The 17,084-nt window shown below is 44.5% G+C and overlaps 2 protein-coding genes across 6 annotated transcripts in view; one reads left to right on the forward strand and one right to left on the reverse strand.

Annotated features, from left to right (window-relative positions):
* Nucleotides 1-387: 387 nt before the first annotated feature.
* COPS4 (COP9 signalosome subunit 4) lies at nt 388-9,444 on the reverse strand. Its single transcript, XM_051768164.1, has 10 exons — nt 9,303-9,444; nt 8,116-8,195; nt 7,389-7,540; nt 6,036-6,139; nt 5,071-5,224; nt 3,767-3,917; nt 3,200-3,370; nt 1,878-1,993; nt 1,423-1,507; nt 388-957 (listed from the first exon to the last, which is right to left on the reverse strand). Exons 1-10 carry the CDS (start codon nt 9,377-9,379, stop codon nt 824-826), a joined length of 1,224 nt encoding a protein of 407 aa, XP_051624124.1. The 5' UTR covers nt 9,380-9,444; the 3' UTR covers nt 388-823.
* Nucleotides 9,409-17,084, forward strand: part of LIN54 (lin-54 DREAM MuvB core complex component) — a 41,840-nt gene continuing 34,164 nt past the window's right edge. For 4 of the 5 annotated variants that reach the window (XM_051768156.1, XM_051768157.1, XM_051768158.1 and 1 more), the window contains exon 1: nt 9,409-9,892. In XM_051768156.1, coding sequence (XP_051624116.1) covers nt 9,409-9,892 — 484 coding nt within the window. Of the gene's footprint in view, nt 9,893-10,310; nt 10,406-17,084 lie in introns of those variants that run through there. The other variant, XM_051768161.1, reaches the window with a different exon arrangement.

The following is a 17,084-nucleotide window of genomic DNA, read 5'->3' on the forward strand; positions in this document are numbered from 1 at the left end:
ACTTTTGTACTATTACCAGTGCTGTCCTAGGAAATAAAACAAAGAGCATGCTTGGCTTACCTTACTTGGCATGTTCTATGTTCTCATCGCTTACCATATCGCTGCAACAAGCTCTCTTGGCAACACTGGTCTTTACCTCAACTCCCAGCACAAATAACTGTGCCCTGCTGCACCACCAGTGCAGGAGAAGGTCAGTATTTACTTCAAGGTAAGATTTCAAACTTGCATTTTATAAGGAAAAAAAAAAAGAAGGAAAAAAAGCTGTTACACATTTAGTGTTTTCGGGGGCTGAAAATGATAATTACAAAAATTCTACTTATTTCAAGTTACTGTTAAAGAAAAAAAAATGAAAGCAAAACAAAACCAAACCAAATCCCAAACCCTGGGTCCTTACAACACTTAAGCCAAATGGCTTAGCCTTTATTACAACTAAAAGAAACACGGTGCTTCTATTTTCATAGCAGGATTCAAGAATCACAGGAAGTAATGGGCCACAAAGCTCTAACAATACAGTGTGTGTGGGGGGAAATTAAATAAACCAAACCCAAATCTTGCTGCAGACATTACAGCTTCTTCCACATGGAACCCACAGTTTTCAGGACAGCAGAGTGCAACACAGAGGCAGCAACAGCATCATTCTAAGCTCAGAGAACATTCTAAGCCTGTCACACCAAACGTGGTATCACCTAATTGTGTCCTAAGCCATAGTGAAAGCAGAAGACAGGGAAATGAATGAGGGTTATTTGTTTCACAGTCCTGCTCAGTTCCCTTCTTCCAGCATAGCAGGCAGTTGATTGCCTCCACTTGGACAACGGCTGCACAGTCATTGAGCCATCTGGGCCTCCATGGCCTGCGCCGTCCATTCCGGGGCTGTCTGACTTATCTTCTCCAGCAGGTTGTTCACTTGGAAACACAGTGACTGAATCTGTTTGTCCCAAGTTGGCAAAGCTTCACGAGCTGAAAAGAAAAAAAACCCAAACAATCCATTCTAAACAAAGTAAGTCTTAGCAAACCCCTTGCCTCTTCAACTGCGACCTTTCCATCTGCCACTGCCCTCATCTAATTCACAGAGGAAGCTTTCCTTGCAGCTACAGCAGGCTCATTTCGGTATTCCAAAGCTACCATTATTTCAGCTGTTAAAAGCCTGACTCCTGCATTGAAAGCAGATTTGAACAGAGAACTTCCTGGTGAGCCTGTTCCTGCAAGGAGACTGATGGAATAAATTCACACTTTTCTGCGGGTGAAAAGTCAAAGGTTCTCTCTCCATTATGGCAAACCCTGCCACCTCCTGGCCGCAGCAAGACGCAGCAAGCTCCCTTCAGACAAGGTATTAAACCTAAATTTCCTTATCCTGTTGAACACTATCTCAAAAAGCTCACTCTGAAAGGTGCTAAAAAAGTAAGTTACTGTGGTTGAACTTACTCTCAAAATGAACAATTCCGTCAATCTGATCAATAAATCCGTTCATGCGACCCTCGGTTATCATCTGAGAAGCAATCTTTTCTGCCTGGAAGAGTAAAGAAAGATGGCAGAAACTTCATCCATTCTGAAAGAAGTTAAAAATTATTAAGACTTAACAGCCTTATAGGTTTTTCTACATCTGCACACATTGTGGGGGAAGGAACCTATAGACAACACTAATTATGAAATGATTAGACATACTATCAGTGGTATCTAACTCCACTATTGCTCATTCCACATGGTGTACACCTTCCATTCTCACAAGATGTGCTAGGTATTCAACCTTCCTCATAACATGAGATATTTAATTATTTCCTAATATTCAACTATTTTCCCTAATATTTACCACAGCTATTTTCTCAAGCTGCTGATGTTCCTTGTTTTTTTTTAAAAAAAAAAAAGTAGACAATGGATACCTTGGCTGCTGGGATCTCTAGTAACGCTCCGAGCTCTTCAAAAGTAATGTTGTTGTAAAGCTTGCTCGCAGATAGTAAGTTGTGTTCAATAACAGCTCTGTCCAGGATACTGGAACCTTAAGGGTTAAGATGAGGAAAAAAAAATTCAAAACATTAATATAAGATTTAAATATTGGTTTATATTGTAAAGCAAGTGAAAAAGCCTCGCATCAGCATTAAGCTACGCAGAGACGGTGAACAAAAAGAAATAGATAGCACGTGGTTGATTTTAAGGCAGATAGCTTAAACCCTTTTATTTAATTTCTAGAATAATCAGGTGTATCCCTTGCTACAAGACCCAATGTCTGAACTGAGGGAGTCTGACCTCCTGTGATCAGTTCCTAGCTTGCCAAATGGAAAGACCATTGCTTTGTTTTTTTATTATTCATTACAGCTCTTAGGGTACAATTAACTCTCCCTTAGTGTTCTTGTGATAGACCCTTATCTAAGGGTCCATCGCTGTTGACTGAACAGTTTAACTCATTTGCCCCTTAACCTCTAGTTGAAGGTAAGCACAGTATTAAATATCAACTAACCTGCATTCTTTAACTTATAAGGACAAACAGTACAGGTTATAAATAAACAACAAACTGACCCAAGGAAAGGACTGTAGGAGACTGTTAGCAAGTACTTTTAACACAGTTTTCACTTCTGCGACTATACAGTTATTTATTTGTCCCTAATCAACAATTACTATTCACTAGGAAGATTTTCCTGTGTCAGAGACCAGCATGTTTAGGATTCCAGTGAAGACATTACTTGACATTATTTCTCACTATTCAGAGGTTCCAGAGCTAAGAAGGTGACAGTGAGATGGTTCGGAAAACAATGTGGATAAAGTGTGAGGTCCAGATCATCCTCTCACTCTATGTCACCTTCCTGTCAAGTCAGGAAGCAGTTCAAATAAATTCATCATCTGCACAGACCATTTATGGCTTATGTGCATGTCACGTGTTTCTAGGCATCCTATTTATAACAGTGCCTTAGAACTGGAGAAGCTCAGAAGGACAGAGACTCAGTTAGGAATACTGGGAGGTTGTCAGTGAAGAGGACAGAGAAAGAAAATTTGACAAGTTATCTTCCAGAAGAGTATTTCAAAAACCTGAACGGCAAATCGGTAAGATGAATTATAGCTTAGAAGCTTTACTGTGCCCATGAGGGTAACATGCTGAAAAAATAATTTAAAAATAACAATATAAGCAATACTAAGTTCTTTTCCATTACCCTTCTTGCCTGAATTGGGATGAGCAACTAACATCAGGAGGTTTTACAGAAATACGTACCGTCGGCTGTAGTTGCTTTCTGGTGAGGCATCAGCATAGCTGCAAACTCTTGCAGTTGATTTCCACGGATAATTCTGTCCAGATACATTTTCTCCAAGATCCCATAGGCTGCGAGCTGCTGGCATCTCTCATCCTTGAAGAGCGTAGCAAGCATGCGAGAACGCTGCTGTCCTAGGGCAGTCAGGAAGAATCCTCACAAATGATCACCAAAGCACCAAGTATTTAGAGATAAACAGCAGGAAGTCATCATTGTTTTTCCTCAATACACGCAAGTAACAGCCAATGAAGCTGTACTAAGGAAGGAATTTGGTTGTGCTCAGTTCTAAAACACCATCTGCCACTACCTTCTGCATTTTTAGCCACGATGCCACCTTATCACTGTTAAAGACACCGAACTGATCCACCTCTGAGCTAACAGATGCCAACAGGCAATTCTGACACCGCGTTCATAACTTTGGATTCCCCAACAAATCTTAGTGCAAGATACCTCCACACAAGTAATACACAAAATTACTTGCTTCAGGGGCAATACCTACGTTGGCTCTTTTATACAAAAACGTATTTTACCTGCTGATGCCAAAATAGTACAATGCAAAGCATGCTTCAGTGCCTCCAGTCGCTCAGTTTCGTGGACTATGCTCTTATAGGACAGCTCGTTGTATCTCTGGGCAGCCTCAATGAACTTTCTTCTGTAATCGAGAACTCGAGCATAGCAAACCTAGAAAGGAAGGATGTCTCAGAAAAAGAAAAGTAGCAGAGGTGGCTGCATAATACAGGTGTGCAAAACTTGCACACTATCAAGTGACAGCTCCCATAAATATTGCTCTTCTGCCTCTTAGGGAAATCTGTGTCTTCAAAGAAATAGCCTGACTAGAAAAGTCCTTGCTAAAGTATCATGGAAAGCAATTAAAAGGGCACTTCCCACCACTGTTCACATGTTAAATATTTCAAATGTCTAAAGGCCAGAAACTTAAGTGCATGAAATATTGTACAGCCGATACTGTACTTATGTAAGGTTCCCCTTCACTATTGACACTGACAGCCGGCACTTAGGTAGCAATTTGTGTGTTTCAAGTGTTTGCTTTTTCCTTTCAGGGCTGTAACAGCATCTGATATTTCTTCCTTCCTTTGTGCTCTTCTACAATTTACAGAAAATATTTACACTTTCAACTGAGCGCACACTTTAAAAATTAGCATGGGGGGAGAAAAAAAGAAAAGGGAATACCAACAAATCAAAGCCACTAGACACTGAGTTACACAGCTCATGGCACAGCTGGTTTGTGTTGTAGAATTTTAAACACCATCCCCTTGATCAGTACTGTTACACTGTAGTCATCACTGCTCATCAGTTACTAAACTCATTTGAGAAATCTGTGTATGAACTATGTACACAGTAAACCCACAAATAAGCAGAAAGGCCAGCAGTTAATTAACTACTTAAAATTTTAAAGAAGCTACTTTTATGGATGGGAATCATTATCTAATTACTGAGGGGAAGGGAGGGGGGCAGGGAGGTCTTCCATTGTCCCTAGTTATTGGATGCAATTTTTTTCCCCCTCTTAGATTTACAAACAAAGGTGGAGGCAACATTTTCAACAATATTTCAGATGTTTTGAAGCCTTCTCAATCAGTAAAGGAAATTGGCATTTAAGGAACCTTTACAGACTTATCTCCGCATCACAAGGAAAGAGTTGTTTCATTATTGCTGAGTCTCTCAAGCTCCCAAAACCATTTAGAAGCTTTTCCCTTTGTCTCTTTTCTCTTTATGAAAGTTTTAGTGGCAGTATGTAAAAAAAAAAAAAACCAACAAATATCTCAGTGTGGAATCATCTCCCTACAGAAAGAGAAAGCAATAAAGCAAGTTAGACAACCTTATAATGGATTTGCAGCTGCTCATTAGTTGATTCATTCTGCAGCAGGGAAGCTCGATTAATATATGCTTCTGCCTGAACAGGGTCATCATCCTCCAGATACAGCCTGGCAATTTTCAGGTAGGTCTCCAGTTTATAATCTACATTGTACTGTCTGTAGAGAAAGAAAAGCAAGTGCTCAGAGTTACTCCAGAACTACCCTTGCTCCTAACTGTTCTAAACATATATTATGATTCTCAAGCACTTGGCAACATTTGGTTTACCCTGCTTTCTTCTTCCCTAACACCAAAATTAGCGCCCTCTGTTCAGTGTAAGGAAATTTGAGATGAATGCTAATACAGAACTGGCCCCTACAAACAGCACCAAGACACAAATGTACACGCTAATAATCTGATTTTTGTGGATTGGAAGTCTGCCACAAGTGGTGAGCCATCTGAGTTAAGAAGCAAACCTGTAGTGCAAAGCCTACAGCAGTTCCTTCTGCATGCAGAGAAAGAGGACAGGAAGGACAACCAGAGAAAAGTAACAGCAAGGGTTCTAAATCTAAAAAAACCAAACCAAACCCACCCCACAAACACCTGAAAGAATCCTCTACTGTATTTGTTAATATCCCATTTCAAACTGTGTCTTCATTTTGAACTGAGAAGGTGGACACATGGAAGAACTGCCACCTTTCAAGAACCTTTCCATAACCTTAGAAGCATGTTTGCAAAATACTAGTAAAAAGAATTGTTTATCAACAAGACTAATTAACAGTGCATAACTTCTGATGCAGCATTTTGACCCACTAAACTCCTACTGTAATGTACAGTCATCGAGCTATACTTCTGTCATCTGACAGTAGTTTTGGCCTGAACTACAGTAGCTCTGGGAAAATATGCAACCCAAACATTCTCACTCACTGATCTAGTTAAGTACAAAGAGAGCAAAGTACATGTAACAGCACAGAACTGCGTGTAACATACTTTTGCCCTGTTTCCAAAGGGATCCCCACCAACACTTGTGCTGCATTTCTCCAGTCTTCTTCTTTCTCATAGATCGATGCAAGATGTTGCCTTATTGAAGCAACCTAAAGAATAATAAAATCAGTAGCAGAAACTATAAGAGTTTAATGGTTCTGGATTAACTGTCACAGTATTTGTTCTTCTTCCTGAATCCCCTCAACCTACACCCCACCTTCACAGACACAGCAACCTGCACACATGCAACTCTTCCCATGCAAGGACTCCTGGATCAAGTTTTAATACCAAGCTTTTTAAATATGAGTGCTGGTTTGAAGCACGTCCACTTCAGTTTCTAACAACATAAAAAGAGTTCATCATCAGGGAGTGACAAGTAGTAACCATTTATAAAGCTTTTAAAAAGATGAAACGAATCTTTCAAGAACTGGAGCACCGAGATTCACAAGCCATTTGTTGCAGTTACACCTCATATCATGCCTGTGAGACATGAATGAAGTGAACTACGATTAGATCCTACTGCAGAAACTTCTGCTTTGTAGGGCAGCTGTCAGTAGGTAAAATGTCAGTGCTTACAGCCCAGGTTTTAGAAGTAGAAGTGTGGGTAAAAAAAAGAAATCATCAGATGTCTTGGATTTAATTTATGCATAATCGTGACAACAAGAGGCAAGCATATTCAGCTCAGAGTAAAAGCTGCTTAAAAATACAACAGATAAAGAGAAGAAAATATAAATCGTGACAGAAATTGCCTTGCCTTTCTTCTCAACACTAGATCCTAGAGGCTTTTTAGATAAACAGCCTCTCAGATGATGATGCACATCGTACAGCAAAACACAGAACTGAATTGGAAAAGAACTGCAGCACATTCAGTAGTCAACTAGAACTGGGATTTCGACATCTTTTTCCTGGTAAAATGACTATGGCTGAACAGAACACACACACAGAGGTTGTTTATTTCGAAACAAAAGCTATCTGTCAAGATGCATGCTCTTTACATCACCTGCCTGCCCCAGTACTGGGGCAGAAGGCAATACAATGAGTACCAGTCTGTCTCTCAACAGCAACTCCAAGCTCAAGTATTGTTCCATTGTAAGAAGCCATTTTCTGGTAGCAGAGGAATTACATGCCCAGCATCATTATGAAGTGGCTAAGTCTGTATTCTTTGCACAGTCCTAAATACTCTCTGCATTTCACTCAAGTTTTCCATGTACAGGAACGCAAAACTGGACTCCAAGTAGGAGTATCTGTTTTGAACAGCTTTTTTAAAGGTTTAAAATAGTCAGGAGATAAGGGGGAAGGGGGGGAGAGGAACTAAAGCCAAACCCTCAAACCAAAACCTCCTCAACATTGATCTCTCACCTGCTCTTCAAATGAAATAACTCTAGGCTGTATCTTTTCCAAGGTGAAGTGGTAGATTTCTTTGGCTGTGCTGTCAGGAAGACTTGGAAGATGGGTACAGAAATCTGTCAGCAGCTGACGTGAGATCACCAGACTGACATTCTCATTCACCACTGGGTCAGAGACAAAAGAGATGCAACATTTGTCAGTGCTTTCACTATAAGCGATCATTTGCTTTTAGAATAAATTTGAATATTCCAATTTTTAAAACTACACCCAAGTGAAGGGGGTTGTTTTTAAAGGTGTGGGGTTTTTTTCTTTCAGAAACTGACTACAGGTCACCAGAGTTCTAACCCCTGACACATAATAATGAATTTTTCACTACAATTTATAGTTTAGGAAGGTGTTTCATGCTGAATCGCTGTCCTCAGTTGCTAAAATATCTTGGACAAAGTAAACCTTTAGGCTTAGTCTCACTAAGTTTACTCTCAACTCTAAAAGAACTACAACAGGTGTAATTTACAGAGGTGTTCAATAAGCCAAACACCCAATACAACACAAAAAAAACCCTTAATAATTCCATTCCCTCTGAACTTCTGAATGAGGTGATGAGGGTTCCTCTTCCTGTTGTGTTTGAGTTCCAACAGGACCCAAACATCATGTATTTATGTAGCCTCAGGCAGAGCTTGCAAATATGCAACCCCACAGACTTCTGGCCTTCATTCAGCGTGTAACCAATTCTACTTACTTGCTTCCACAAAGGCTTTCAAAGCTTCAAGTTGTTCTACACCTGACAGCTGAATGGCTTTTTCCAATATTTGACGGTATCTGTCCAAGATTGGAAAAAAAAAAACACGTTAAAAATCACTCACAGGGCACATTTTGTCACTAAGAAGTTCTGCCTCTCTGCTTATTTTCTATGTCGGAGCCCTAATTTTGTTTATATTTTCTATGCCTTGAGGTGGCAATTTTCCAAAGAATATGTTCTCAAAGGTCATGAACATTCACCTGGAACTGATATCTGGCTCTTCTTAAATCCCAGGACTAGATTCTCAGACAACATAGCTCATCATGTTATTAGGGAATGTATGCGCAATCTTGAAGGTTTTAAAAAAAAATAATAATCACGTGCCTAGGATAGTGAACAGAAAAAGTAATGAAAACTATTATCGTTCATGGGTTCAGCCTAATAAAGAAAAAAATGTCCAAAATGCCACATTCAGTGAGACTGAGAAACAGTATTGTGAGGGGTGAACAGCATGTTATATCCACTTGACAGGAGGACAGCGCAGACTGTGCATTTTCAAGTGCTTATTCCTGCACAAATGGCAACTTAGAGCTCATTAAACTTCGCCTCAGCGTGTGCGACAGTGACGAAGTGCTACATTCACGCCGAAGCCACATTTTGGGGGGGGAAATTTCCTTGGTTTTACACTACAAGTCCTAAAAGTGACTCAGCCTCCCCAGAACACAAGCAACTGGACTGGGACTCGAGGAATTCCAGGTGGCCGATCCGCATGTCCCGGGGGAGTAAAAATCCACGAGACACATCGCGCCGCGAGCAGTTCAACCCCGAGGTTTGCCGTCCAAAATAATAAAATAATAATAATGAAAATAATAGAAAGGATAATAATTATTAATAATAACAATAGTAGAGTCGTTGACGTATCTATGGCAGCCGGGGCAAATCAACTCCCTGACCTACCGCTGTGGCACAGCAGCCGAGCTCTGAGGGGCGGGCGGACACGCGAGGAGCCCGTAAACAAACAAAAAGAAGAAATTACAGAACGACGAGGTGAAATCTTTCCGTGTCCTTTTTATTTAAAGCAGCGCGGCCGCCGGGCAAGACCCGCCTCGTCCCTCCCAGGGCCCGGCGCCCCCCTCTCGACCCCGCTCCGGCTCGCACCCCTCGGCCCCGCCGCGGGGACGACTCACTTTCCCGCCAGGTCCTTGTGGGAGCCGCTGGAGTTCATGAGCTGCGCCAGGTCCTGCCTCACCGCGCCCGCCGCCATCTTGGGAGCCGCCACCGCCTCCTCCCACCATGGAGCCGCGCGCGCGGCGGCGGGGGCGGTCACGTGACCGCGGGGGGTGTGTGTGGAAAGAGCGCGGGCAGCGGGAGCGGGACGGGGCCGCGCCGGGCGGGCCCCGCGCGCGATATCCCACGGGACAGGCGCGCGCAAATCCCACGCGCGGGGAAAAGCCGCGGCTTCCTCCCTGCCTCCTCTTCCTCCCCCTCTTCTTCTTCCCGCGGGTGGCGCCCGCGCGGCCCCGGAAGCGGCCGGCGGGGCGGGGCGGGTCCCGGAAGCGCGGGGCGCTGCTGCGCCGGCGGTTGCCAGGGCGGCGCGGCGCAGTATTATGGGATGCGGCGGGGGAATGGCGCGGGGCGCGTGATTTTGAACAAACGCGGCGGCGGGATCGGCGCGGGCGCGGCCGCCGCCGCGGCCCCCGGGAGCGGCACCGGGGGGGCGCCGGCACCGTGCAGAGGCACCGCCAGCGCAGGAGGAGGGAGAGCACCCGCCCGCCCGGTGAGTGCGAGGGGCGGGAAAGCGGCGGCGGGAGGACGGGGAAGGGGGTGCCGGGCACGGCTGACAGCCGCCTCCCGCCAGGAAGGAGCAGGCCCGGCCTCGCCGGGCGCTCTGCCCACGGCGGGCCGTGCTCCCGGGCGGCCCCACCGGCCTCCCCCGCGGGCTGGCGCGGACGGCCGGTTCCAGCCGCCCCTCCGCCGCAGGGGCGCCCGCCTGGCACGTCCCATCCCGTCCCCGCCGCTCGCCGGGGGCAGCTGCGCCCGGAGCTGCGGCGGGGCGGCGCGGTCAGAGGGGCGGCGGGCAGCGGCGAGGCTGCCCCTCGGAGCGGGGTCTGCGCGGGACGCGGCGGTGCGGAAGGGGCCGGGGTTGGCGGCTCTGCGGGGCGGCGCCGGGGCGGGGCGGCGGGGGCAGGTGCGGCGGGGGCGGGAGCGGCGGTGACGGGCTGAAAATGGCGGATCTTTCGAAATGCGGCGGCGGCCGCCGGCGCTGACGGGCCCGGGCCGCCCCCGCCAGGTGAGACCCGGCCCGGGGGGCGCGGGGGGAAAGCGGCCGCGGCGGCGGCTCCGCGCGGGGCCCGCGGTCGCCGGGGCTCGTCGCGGCGGGCCCTGCGGGGCCCGGCTGCTCCGGCCCGCGGGACACCGCGCAGGGTCGCCCCAGGGACCGGGCTGCGACCCGGACCTGCCGCCCGAGGGGCCCGGGGAGCCTCCGGGGCCGCGCCGGGCTCGGTGCCGGGCGGCGAGCGTGTCCCGCCCGTGTCAGCGGGGCGATGGCCCGGGCGCTGCCCCGCGCGGCGGGTGCGGCGCTTTCTTGGCTCGCCCAGGGTGTCAGGGCGCACCTGTGCCTTGAGCGCACCGCTGTCCGGCCCTGGACAGCCCCCGAGCTCCAGGGGAACCTGTCCAGTCCTGGGCTCCTCAGGACAAAAAGGACAAGGAGCTAAGGGAGAGGGTCCAGCGGAGGCCACAAAGATGATGAGACGTCTGGCGCATCTCTCTTAAGAGGAGAGACCGTGGGAGCTGGGCCTGTTTGGTCCAGAAGACTGAGAGGGGATCCAGTAAATACATATAAATGTTTCAAAGGCAGGTGCCAAGAGGATGGCGCCAGACTCTTTTTGGTGGTGCCCAGCAGTAGGATGATGAACAATGGCCATAAACTAAAACACAAGAAGTTTCACCTCAACATGATACAGAACTTTTTTATGTTGAAGGTGGCAGAGCACTGGAACAGGCTGCCCAGAGAGGTTGTGGAGTCTCTCTCTCTGGAGATATTCCAAACTCACCTGCATGCATTTTTGTCACCTCCTGCAGGTGACCCTGTGTTGTCAGGGGATTTGGACTAGATGATCTCCAGAGGTCCCTTCCAACCCTGACGACTCTGTGATTCTGTAAATGTAACTGGACCGTCTTTTGGGATGGTCCCAGCTTCTCTCGTCACCACTCTTGTGTGTTATGAGGCATCTGTGATTCTGTGATTTGCATTCAGAATGTGTCATTAATTATTCGTGACCTTGACTTTGAAGCGCACTGTGTACTAATTATGTAACGCTTGGTATTGAGGTTTTGGGTTCTGGAAAGCACTGTGGCATCCACAGCATGTGCAACTGTCCACTGGAATATAGTGAAAAAGCTCTCATACCTAAGATTTCCAGTGAAGAAAGAACAGATATTTAAACAATTTGTCATTAGATTCATCCTTCTGAACAATTGTTTTAAAAATATTACAGTTATTATAGGCAATACTGAATATAGAAAAATAATTTTAAGTATTCTTTGCAATGTTTACATACAGCTGGTAATAACAAACAGGCAATGAATAATTGTGGCTAACTTATTCACAATAGCTTTTGGCTTATGGGAGGCAAGAAGAATAGTGAGTTATCAGCTGAAAATATTTCTTCTGTTAGTGGAATCCTTTTATTCCTCAAGACATCCAGTTTACCTATCCGTCAGCAAGCGGTAACTGTTAGTTACATGCCTGGTATGGACCCACAGAGAGGTGTGGCTGTATTGCTCTGTAGGCCAAGCACTCTTAAAGGCTGCCTTGGAGAGTGTGTTAGAAAATACTGCCCAGCTTCTCTAACGGGTTAAAAAAGTACTTCATGCTTGTTGTAATGCTGTAAGCTTGGCAAGTTTGTTATGCAAGGTTGGTTGTTCAGATTATGTATCAAAAACTACCTGCTGATGTTCGGTTTGCTTATACTCCTGTAATGTCCAAGCTCAGATAGTTTGTAACTGAATACTCTGAACAGTTCAACCAGAATTCTCAAAAAGGTTTAGCTGCTTTCAGGTTCACTGTCTGCGAACTACAGGTCAATATGAAGTGCGGTGAAGAGTGCTTTGAGATTTCAGCCTTAGAGCCATTGTTATCTCACACATTGGGATATTTTAGGTTTGGAAAAGCAGTCAAAGCCCCTTACGTTCTTTTCCCTTATGCCTGTTTGAAAAATATTCAATGGGGAAGAAAAAACACCTAAGGTAGATTGGAGGTGGTATGTGTTTTGATTTCTGCTCCAGCAAGGAACCATGCTTCTTTATCTGTCACTTGGTCTGCTTGTGTTTTCGTTCCTTTCCTATGCTACAGAGGTGGTGCTTTCTTCTTCACATGCTGTCAGAAGCACATCCTAATGTCCTACAGTTTGTGTACTATGACAGCAGGAGGGTACCGTAGGCTATTTTATAACAAGTACCTAGGGGACAAACTCATGTTTGCTTTGGGTTTTCTATTATTATTCTTAGTTTCAGGAGCTCCCAGTGAGAAAAGGAAAACAATTCTCGAATTCTTGATTCAAGGGTTTGTATTTTGCCAGGCCTTTTGTTTGAGTAGCTTGGTTTCCTCAGTTGCTTAGAAAGCCGATAAGCAGCATGTGGCTTTCAGTACAGCCTGTGACCAGGCTCACTCCCTTGACAGCATTAGAAGTATTAAAAAAAATTTTCTTGTAGAAGAAAGAATGAGACTGATGGAATAATCCATTGATCAGTCATGAAATGCAGAGCTACATGATGTGAGAGATTCAGGTTTGTCATGTTCCAGATCCTGATGTGGATTAGTGGTTTCTTAACTCTTTTGGCTTGTGTGTCATTCCCCTTCAGGAGCCATCCTTCTGCAACCAGACATGTTGCTTACCTGTATGAGGGTTATGTCCTTAGTTTTGGGCTCTGCTTTGATCTGTTGTACGACTTCTAGGTACATACTGAATCCCCATCTCTATGGACTGGCTGTTTTGGGTGTTTTCTTCCTTTGGAGTAAAAGCAGTTTCTGTTATAGACTCAAGAAGCCTATCTGAAAAAGCTTCTTTAGATGTATCTGTTCTTGTGAAAGGTCTTCGGGTCTTTCCTCAGTGCTATTGTGGTGCTGGTAAACTTTGGACTGAGCTATCCAAGCACAGTGACTCGCCAGAATTTGCTTGCTACTTTGTAGAGAAGTTTCCTTCCTGGGTTGCACACCAGCGTCAGCAGCATGGAGAAAATGAGACTGTGCTAGCCCACAGTTTGGTTTGGATGGCTAGCTTTGCTCCAGCCTGGCTCCTTTATCTGGGCTGCCCTTGCAGCTACATAGATGGTTGGTAGCACAAGGAGGAGGGAAAATGTATGGAAATGGATGGGCAGATGCCAAAGGCGGACAGGAGACTTTTTAGCAGTAGTGCTGACTTAATACTTGCAGGGAATTGAAATATAAGGAAAGTAATGCTGCTGATCATGTGCACACAGTGGTCAAAGTAGCAAATGATGCTATTTGAAATAGCAGTGCAATAAAGGTATTGCTAGGATATTTCTCACATTATCATCATCATCATGGCTGGGCTTCACGAACGAAGATTTGGGAAGGGCTCTACCCACATCTGTTACGAGTGCGTTGGTGGCTAAAAAGGCCAATATGAGATAGACATGTCCAGTTGCAAAAGGCACAGCAGAAAGACTCCTTAGGTGGTATATTCTGCAAGGCACAATTCTTTCTGCGTTGTCTTTTCTCCTCAGGGGTGATCCTACGTGCTTTCTCAAAAGCATCAGCAGCGCTATAGATGGTGTGTCTCCAGACCTCCCGATTGGAGGCCAGAGTGGACCAGTTATGATGATCAATGTGGCCAAGGCTGAGATGTTGTTTCAGGCAGCCCTTGTATCTTCTCTTTGGGGCTCCTCTCTTGTGGCAGCCGGTGGCAAGTTCACCATAAAGCAAGATCTTAGGGAGGGTGGTCCTTCATCCTTGAGATGTGCCCTGCCCATCACAGCTGTGTTCTCAGTGACATGGCCTCAATACTTGTGACTGCTGCTTATTCTAGAACAGATGTATTGGTCACAAAATCTGACCAGTGGATGTTCAGGATTGTACGGAAGCAGTGCTGATGGAAGCGTTCTAGGAGACGCAGGTGGTGGCGGTAGATGACCCATGATTCAGATCCGTATAAGAGAGTAGACAGCACTATGGCTCTGTAAACACTGATCTTGGTACTTTTCTTCAGGTGTTTATTTCACCAAACTCTTTTATGAAGCTTTCCGAAGTCACTATATGCCTTTGCTAACCTGTTGTCTGTCTCTCCGTCAATCTTACCATCCGAGGAGATGAGGCTTCGCCAATGGTGATGTGGGGATGATGGAAGACTTCCTGAGGTGCAGGTTGATGGAGAACTTCTGTCTTCTTTAAGCTGACTTCCAGCCCAAAGAGCTCAGCAGCATCTGCAAAGCAGGATGTTAAACGCTGCAGAGCTGCTTCTGTGATTTCTCACATTAAATCCTATAAAATTGTATCAGATGCTTGTTTTTGTTAGTGTATGATTAGCAGTTTGTTGACATATAATGTTTTTTAGCTTTTGCTTTTCCTTTTAAAATTATAATGGAAACAGATAATTAGGAAGAAATTCTTTGCAGAAGGGGTAATCAGGCACTGGAATGGGCTGCCCAGGGAAGTGGTGGATTCTCCATCCCTGGAGGGTTTTAAGATGAGACTGGATGTGGCACTTAGTGCCATGATCTGGTAACCACAGCAGTAGTGAATCAAGGGTTGGACTTGATGATCTCAGAGGTCCTTTCCAACCTGGCTGATTCTATGATTCTATACCCAGAACTTTCCTTGGGAAGAAGGATCTCTTCATAACTGGTATGTGGAGAACTGGTTACAAAGTTTGTTGGGTTTGTTTTTCTCTGTCCATTCTTAAAAAGAAAGCAGCTAGCACCTCTGTTATGACAGTGGCAACATGAGTTTAATCAATCTTCCCATGGAAAAAAACCCAACCAAACAACTAAAAGAACCCCCAAAACACAAAGCCAAAACCCTTAACTGTATAATATAAAATTCTCATGTACACATCACTTGATAACTGTCAGTTTGAACGTGTAGGCTTTGCTAATTTGTGTACCTTGCCCATTCTCCTGATCTGCTGCACACAGTTGTTTGTATGGTGTGTCAGGTAGGGAGCGTTCACTTAACAGAATGCAGAGTAATGGGAAGGGAATGATATGTGTTGGTTGAGCGAAGTATGGTTGCCTTGGGAACTGTTTTGCAACTATAGATGGTTAATTTGTAGTAGAAGAACACCTGATATTTTCTTGAGTATTCCTTGTAACTGTTGAAAAAAAAAGACTGGATACTTACACTTGTTACATATTTAATGTTTTGTAAGGACTAAGGCTGGAGATTTTTTCTTGCTATAGTTTGCCACTGGTATTGGATTTGATAAATCTAGAACCATGATCCTCTGGGAAGCATGCAGGCAAACTGCTTCCCTGTCCTATGTGGAGAATGGGAAAGAAAATGGAAATTATTTTGTCTGTGTTCCACTTACATATTTTGTTACTGCGTTCAAACGATTTGCTTTCAGTCTGCAGTTACATATGCAAACATGGTGAGTTTGCAGGCTTAGATGATTAATTTTTCCACTTACCTTTGTTAATCATAGCGTCCTTGTGGATTAATCTTTTTCTGGTTTCATTACCTGCATTTTTTTAAAAGCAATCTCTAGCTCAGTAAGCTTAAACAAAAGAGACCGTTGAGAAAACAGCGCTGGGTGATTTTTGTAGGTCTTTGCTTTACGACAAAACAAACCTTTCCGTTTTAGAGACAAACTGTAGAGTGTCAGAGAGAGTAAGAAAATGGGGAATGCATAAAATGAATGACACTGTTTTTCCCATTATTGAAATGATAGCAAAATTGAAGAACAGCAGTTAATTACGAAAGTTGTACTACGGCAGGATCACCTGTGTGCAGTTGTGCTTCTTCATTTGATAACATGCCAGCAGTACAGGCTGAGTCTTGGGTATACATATGCTTCCGTGGAGGTTTTTCTGACATGCCAGGTCTCAGGAGTTTCATCATAAATGCATTTCCTATCTTTTTGTGCCATTGCTCTTGGTGAATTTCAGTTGACTGGAATAATTGATGTGTGCTTGTTTGTGTTTGGCAAAAACGGATGGGAGAACACAGCAAACAAGTAAATTTACTAGCACTTTCTTTATTTTTTGTTGTTTATAAAATAATGAAAGGATTTGTTTCTCTGAGGTTTATTTGTTTTCCCTTTGAAATCGACTTAGGCAAACAAGTGACTTCTTAATTGTAGCTTCTTTCTGCTTTGCATAGGTAGGTGTTCTAAATCACTTGCATTAGCAAGCAGTCAAGAATCTCTGAGGACCATGAGCCTTTTGCTTTTATGTGGTGCATTCAATCTTTTCTTGAAATAAGTTTTGTCTATTTGCTGGGTTAATGCCTGGAACATTAAATGAAGACTGGGGTTTTTTTTCCATTTGCAAAGATTAGTTATGGTGCCAGTGCTGTGAACTGGCCACACTAGAGTGACCAACAAGGCTGTAGGCAATTTTGCACCTACACTGATATTAGCAAAGTTTGTCACTTCTCTTTTCCTGTGGGAGAAAATGTATATGAGCTACAGATTCTCCCAAGAGAGAAGCAGAAAACATGCAAGAGGGAAACTGCTTTTTGATTTTTACTGTGCTGCTAGAATGACTGAGAAAAATAAGGGCTTATTCTTTCTGTTGGACAGGAAGGTGAGTTTTAGTGTTATTTCAGCAAAAAGAAATCAGTTGAATAAAAGGTTTTGACAAGTTGGATAACCTGGATTCTTGAAAACAAAAATCTTTAAGGACGTTGGTATCATAGGTTGCTACATTGGTTTCTACTATTTGTTTATGGCTGCAACATAAGATCTTAGTTGTCCAGATCATGAGAACCTGAGCTGTCCTCAACAATG

The sequence above is a fragment of the Manacus candei genome, unplaced genomic scaffold (assembly GCF_025592945.1).
Source record: "Manacus candei isolate 608988 ecotype Guabito, Panama unplaced genomic scaffold, ASM2559294v1 h1tg000092l, whole genome shotgun sequence".
Lineage (NCBI taxonomy): Eukaryota > Metazoa > Chordata > Aves > Passeriformes > Pipridae > Manacus > Manacus candei.

Excerpts from the sequence above, each read along its gene's own strand:
- COPS4 (XM_051768164.1), bottom strand. The coding sequence starts at position 9,379 with ATGGCGGCGGGCGCGGTGAGGCAGGACCTGGCGCAGCTCATGAACTCC. Across the intron at positions 6,140-7,388 it reads TTATTTCATTTGAAGAGCAG|GTTGCTTCAATAAGGCAACA; the intron begins GTGAGAGATCAA and ends ATTATTCTTTAG. Across the intron at positions 3,371-3,766 it reads TACTATTTTGGCATCAGCAG|GACAGCAGCGTTCTCGCATG; the intron begins GTAAAATACGTT and ends TGACTGCCCTAG.